Source organism: Adiantum capillus-veneris, chromosome 12 (genome assembly GCF_014529385.1).
Source record: "Adiantum capillus-veneris isolate H3 chromosome 12, ASM1452938v2, whole genome shotgun sequence".
Lineage (NCBI taxonomy): Eukaryota > Viridiplantae > Streptophyta > Polypodiopsida > Polypodiales > Pteridaceae > Adiantum > Adiantum capillus-veneris.
This window is the reverse complement of record NC_140942.1, coordinates 66,252,691-66,259,092: the sequence shown is the minus strand read 5'-3', so window position 1 is coordinate 66,259,092 and position 6,402 is coordinate 66,252,691. Positions and strand designations below refer to the sequence as shown.

At 40.9% G+C, this 6,402-nt stretch overlaps 1 protein-coding gene across 1 annotated transcript; it reads right to left on the bottom strand.

The window, feature by feature from the left end:
- Window positions 1–870: 870 nt before the first annotated feature.
- On the bottom strand, window positions 871–6,110 carry LOC147445857 (cytochrome P450 704B1-like). Its single transcript, XM_086526112.1, has 6 exons — window positions 5,665–6,110; window positions 3,603–3,821; window positions 2,987–3,283; window positions 2,464–2,850; window positions 1,916–2,116; window positions 871–1,262 (listed from the first exon to the last, which is right to left on the bottom strand). Exons 1-6 carry the CDS (start codon window positions 5,956–5,958, stop codon window positions 1,086–1,088), a joined length of 1,575 nt encoding a protein of 524 aa, XP_086382238.1. The 5' UTR covers window positions 5,959–6,110; the 3' UTR covers window positions 871–1,085.
- Between the last annotated feature and the right edge of the window lie 292 nt (window positions 6,111–6,402).

Here is a 6,402-nt window from a genome sequence, read left to right as displayed (position 1 = left end):
GCAGCTGGTTTGCTCTGAGGTTGCACGACAGGTTGATGCGTCTTTTGTGGATAGTTAGGAGATGCATATGGCTGACACGCCTTGTCAGTCAGAGATGCCTATTGCCAGGGATATATATGTTGATGCATGCTCCGTAGAGCTAGCAGGGCCCGCTAGCATTGCATTGGCATTCGGTGGTCTCATGTATGAGATATTGATCTTGAGACCGGATATCGCAGTTGCAGTGGGAGCATTTGCAGTTGGGGTTGTCAGTCGTTTGTTGACTGATGATGGCATAGTGCACGAGGGAGATATGCAGGTATTGCGTACATACTTGCAGTACGTGTGCGGTACGTCTGGTGGTGTATGGACTTACACGGGAGCAGGACAGCCGGATGCACACGATCACAGCCAGCCAGTGGGCATCGGTTGAGAGCGGTTTTCTCTCACCTTTTGTAGTCTTTAGACTAGGTTCCCTTGCTTAAAGGCACAGTCGCCTTTAAGTGGGAGGTTGTTGGGGTATAGGCGTCTGTGCCTTGCCCGACCGCCCAGAGTCTGGGCGCCCACTGACTTGTATCCCTTATACATAGCATAAGTGTATAGGGGGCTGCTCACTCTTTGAGTCTCCCCACCCACATCGTGTGTGTGTCTCCTTCTCTCTCTCTCACTCTCCGTCTGTGGTGCTCCCCGATTCCCTTCACTCTGTATACTTACTATACAAGCTTTTTCTTATTTGTCTTTGAATAAAGTGGCAAGTTTGTGACTTGTAGTATTTAAGCCAATCAAAAAAGGTTTTAAGAAGATAAATTGTAGCGAAGTTGTAACAATTGAAAAATGCCATGTATGCAACTATGCTGGTACATGGTAAAGAAATAATGGGTAGCTCAAAAGTGGTTACATAGAACTGCATTGCTCAAATTTGGTTACATAGTTACTAAAAAAATTGATTACTAAATGAGGGAGAAAAATGGCATTCTTGAAAGGATTTGGAATTCGACATGGACACTTGCGAGATTTGTTCTATAGAGCTTATACAAAGTAATTACTTTGTTATGCGAATCGATAACGTTTTAGCACGGACTAAGACATTGAGTAGCTAGTGTCTTTTATCTCCATTCAACAAACATCTCAAGTCCTTTAGACATGGCAAGTGTTAAAGCCATTCTGTATTTTACATCATCATTAGTTGCACGATGGAATTTGAAGGATTTCAAGAGGATCGCTGCCGTCATCTTCATTTGCAAAAATGCAAAATCCTTGCCAAGGCAAATGCGTGGGCCGGCCTATCATGAAAAAGTTACATAAACATGATATATGCATAAGTAGTCTCTCTAAATAAATGTATAGATGTGCACACACATTTTTCTCTATTCTTGTCTCTTAAACAATAAATAAATGCATACATACTTTTTTGTATAGATATGCTCTACATTACATGTCTCTCTCTCTCTCTCTCTCTCTCTCTCTCTCTATATATATATATATATATATATATATATATATATATATATATATATATATATATATATATATATCCTCACATATAGACATAAGCCAATACCCGCATGGGACAAACAATTGCATAGGATCTTTATTTCAAGATACCAATAAACAACAATGTATTTAAACCCCCCCCCCCCCCACTACACACACACAGACACACACACATACATACAATACATGTGCACATATACTTGTGTATATGCACACATATATACACGATATTAAGTAGTTTGTATGATACACACCCACAAAATGGTACACGTATAGGCATGTGTGTGTGTGTGCGCACATACATAGAAAAACACACAATATGTGATAGTATAGACACACACACCCCCTTGTATACAACACATAATGATATGTAAACATGTGTGTTTGAGAGAGAGAGAGAGCGAGCGAGAGAGAGAGAGAGCGAGAGAGAGAGAGAGAACACCTGAAATGCTGAAAATTTAAATGGAGATTGTGGCTCAAAAACACCATCCTTGAGCCATCTTTCAGGATTGAAATCTAGGGCATCGATACCCCATAAGTTTTTCATCCTACCCATGGCATAAGGCGCAAAAATAACAACATCGCCCCGATTCACATGAGTTCCATCAGGAAGAACATCGCTTTGGTAAGCCATTTTTCCATCCTACGACAAACGATAAAACTCTTATCATCTATCATATTTCTAATATCTTCATGTCACAAAGCTCACCATGATTAACGATGTCAATTTCCTTTTTTGTCTGTGATTCCTTAACCAACTAGATAAATAAGTGCATGGAAAATCTAGTGCGATAATATACAACACACCAACACATTTGCACACAAGTGGACAAATGTGCTACCATTTACACATCCATATTTGCACACATAAATACTTATGCAAACGTATATATCAAACAAATGAAATTTTTAGAAAATGAAAAAATGCCTTACTATAACAATAATTAATTTCTATGTATATCAAAAGAGTTCTAAAATAGAAATTTCTACCTCAGGGACAACAGGATATAAGCGAAGGGTCTCACAAAGAGTGGCATGCAAGTATTGCATACTTGCTAGAGCCTCAAAATCAAGGCTTGCTCCATATGCTTCAATGCATTTGTTGCAACATGCTTGATTTTCATGAGAATGATCTTCCAAGTACTGCATATTCCCTTCTACTTTCTTTTGCCAAATTCCTTGGAGTTCTTGTAATATTTTAGCTTGCACTTGTGGCCGGTTGGATACCAAATATAGGAGCCATGACAAAGCAATCGAGGTAGTGTCTCTTCCGGCAATAACAAAGTTTATGATGAAATCTCTTAATCTCACATTTGCATCATCAATGGCGCTCTCCTTGTCCATCACGAGGAATCTCGATAGCAAATCGGAATGCTCCTATGGGAAAATATCTAAGAAATGTGAGTGTAGACTAGCAAAAATTCCCTCTTGCTTTCTTGTCAAAACCTCAATAGCATAAGAAAACTCACACATCTAACAATTAAAGCAAGATCTTTAGCTATTTGTAACTTACATTCTTGCTCATTCCATGAGATGTGTTACTATTTATTTCTTCCCTTCTTTTTTGTATAAGTGTTGATGTGAATTGATTGAGAAGGAGCACATCCTTTTTTAGCTTTGCCTCAACTCCTACATTAAAGAACCGGTGTAATTTCCAGAAAGGATTGAAGAAGCGCGTTGAAACAATCACATTGGCACTATCAAATGCTGCTGCAAATGGTAGTATGGGCATTGAGACTGACAATGTCTGCATCTCAACTCCAAATCCAACTTCACAAATTGAGTCAAAAGTTAACCTCATGAAAAGTTCCTGTGTTTTTTTGGTACCAATAGACATTGTTAGAGTCTCTCTCTCTCTCTCATGTAGGTTCTTAGACTATCTCACATGCATGAAGTGGTCGACGATTCTATTAAGTAAGTAGCTATGCATATTAAGATTTATGCGTAACTTTGTCCTCGTGTGTGCATGCTCTTTCGTTTATCATGTATGAATGGTCCATACAAATTTAATGTATATGGAGGTGAGCATGTATTATAGATTATTGCCAAGTAGACACTGCCCTTGAATACTTACATTATGTTACTTTTGGTCAAAAGATAGCACATTGTCATAGTGTGTCTATACTCACACTCATGTTTACTTGGTTTTGTTGGGATGCAATTTTTTCAGCAAGTAGATTGGCTAGCTTGAGCCCATTCTTACGAAAACATTGCAGGCTATGACGTCGAAGAACTGTATTAGAAAACTGAAAACTTGCTGCTTTGCGTTGTTGCTTCCAAGTTTCTCCGTCTGAGTTGAAAATTCCTTTCCCTAGAAATTCATTTTGTAATTCATATGCAAAAGTCCCCTGAAATTCATCAAGTTATGATGTGCATTAGCACAAGGGAATTGTAAAGGATACATAAAAATGATTGATAAGGGTTGATTCACTATCTATAACAAGATATTACTTTGTGTATATTCCAAAAACTACTAAATAAAGCATGCATAAAAAGCTTTTCCAATGCTAATGCAGGTTTAAAATCTTGCTCCATTGTCAGTCTATCAATGAGGCTTTAAGTGGGTGCAGGCCACTCAATTGATAAAGAACGATGCGACTTTGATGTGAGTGACTCTGAATGGGATTTTCGCACATCCTACTCGTCTTGTATGGCATGCATATGCATGATTTGGATTGATAATTTTCCGTTCTTATTATTATTAGCTATTTCTAGCCAATCCTACAGGTCTTAAGAAAAAGGCCTTTGGACTTTGCTATGAATAAAAATGTTTGTGTGTGTGTGTGTGTGTTTTTTTTTTTTTAGTGGGATGGTGTGCTAGCCAAAACACAAATCACTTGAAGGTTATGCATCACATAGCTTCCTAACCAAGGGTTGAACCCACATCTTGAATAGACACCTCTGCCCAAATGAGCTGAAAGCTGATCATGTTTTGCCATCTCATGTCACCCTTACCATAAAGTAGTGCCACTATGACAATGTCTCCGCCATTTCGAAGTTCAAACTCCCAGTTTTCGTCTCATTTCTTCAAACATAACCTTACACCTACTTCAATGGATTTGTTCTTCATTTTTTCTCTCATGTGATATTCACAAATTGATATGGTCCTCTTTTGATTTACCTCTTGATGGGCTTATTGGACTAAGACATGTTTTTTTTTTTTTTGTAGCAGCAGGAGCATTCACCCTCTTATGTCACAAAGAACATCCGTGAGCGCTATCATGATCGCATGACTGCATTCGAACCCATGACCAAGGTCACAGTAGACGAATGCTCAACCAACCAAGCTAGCTCCTTTGGACAAGAGATATCGACACCTATATTAGCATAATGAAAGGTGAAAGTTGAAGAGAAGATGGAGAAGAAATGAGGCCACTTTAAAGTCGTAGAAACAAAGTTGAAAAAAATGGGCTGCACACGCTAAGCTTTTTTTTTACAAGACTCAATTACTCTTTTTCAAGCTGACAACTTTGTACTTTTGTTGGTCACCACCAACACAACACATGGACCATAGCATCTCTTTTCCTTTTTGGCCCACATACTGCCTTAGAAAAGCGTTTAATTGGATAAAGCTTGTCAATTAGTGTCACATGGAAGTTATTGGTGACCACCTTTTTTTTCCTCCTATTTCTAGTAAGAGAGACAAATAGCGTTCTTTTATTTTTTCCCTTCCGACACACTAGATGGCCCACAAGGGGAGTTGCTTATCCCTTCCAAATATTAGCCAGGCAACATGGTCGGGTAAGGGTGGCGTACCATCGGGCAAGAGCCATGTGTAGGCATCACCATGGCCACCTAATTGATGCACCACGTGCTGGGAACGACAGAGAGAACTCGTAGCGATCAGCTAGGAACCTCCTCCTCCAGTGACCCACCCCAAGGGGAGGATGCACTCTAGTGCCCAAAGGCAAGAGCCCTAGCAACGTGAACACCAGGTGTCCCTCTAGAGTGTGACTCAATGGGGGATTGGAACCCACAACTTGTAAGTTGAGAGGCTAAAGCCTTAGTACAGTTGGACTGACTCTTTGGGGACAGATAGCGTTCTTGTTGATCCCAGAATTACTTCTTTATTCACCCTTAAAGAAAAGTGCAAGGTATAGGCATTGTAAGCCAATGGTTGACATGCGCGAATCTTGTACCGTTTTAGCAGAGAGTGTGTGTGTGAGAGAGAGAGCGAGAGAGCGAGCTTACTTTGTAGTAATTGTTGAAATTGGTCTTGAGAAAGTGCTGGAGGTTTGCAGGGTCGCAGGTATAGATGAGGCGGCGCCACGCCGGGAAGACGCCCAGAGTCATTTCGAAGGTCCCAAATTTGTAGGCGTAGTCGGTAATCCAGTCGTGATGGCGATCCACGGTGGACATGGCCTCAAGCGTGGCTCCTAGCAGGGGCAAGTGTCGCGGCCCCTTGATGGTGCGGCTCACCGCTAGGCGGCAGTAAGCCAAGGCAAGGAGACCGGTAAAGAGGAGGAGGGGGACGAGGAGGAGCATGGGGGTAGCTGCAGGTGAGCTCGATTTGATGATGGGCAGCTCTGTGTTGTGGCGACGACGATGATGAATTGCAGGTAGAGGAGAAACAGTAGTAGTACAGAAACTACCCTCGGTAGCTACGCCTCGTATACCTTGAATTGAATACTAGTACTGCATTTGGTGTTTCTTAATACTAGTACGGCTGGCCGCCTCTTCCAACTGGGCTTTTTTCTTTTTGGACTTTAGCTTTTAGGTCGCAATTGCGACACGTGTAAAGAGGAGCCCTTCCGCCATATTATGTTAGTAGATGGCTTGTCTCATCAATGACAAAACCCCTTAGCCCTCCCTACCAAGATCCAACACCCCACCCCACACAGAATTTACACTTAACTAGCCATCATGCATCATCGGACATCGCACCCATCATTGGACATCGCATCACCCAATCACGATGTCCACTACTAT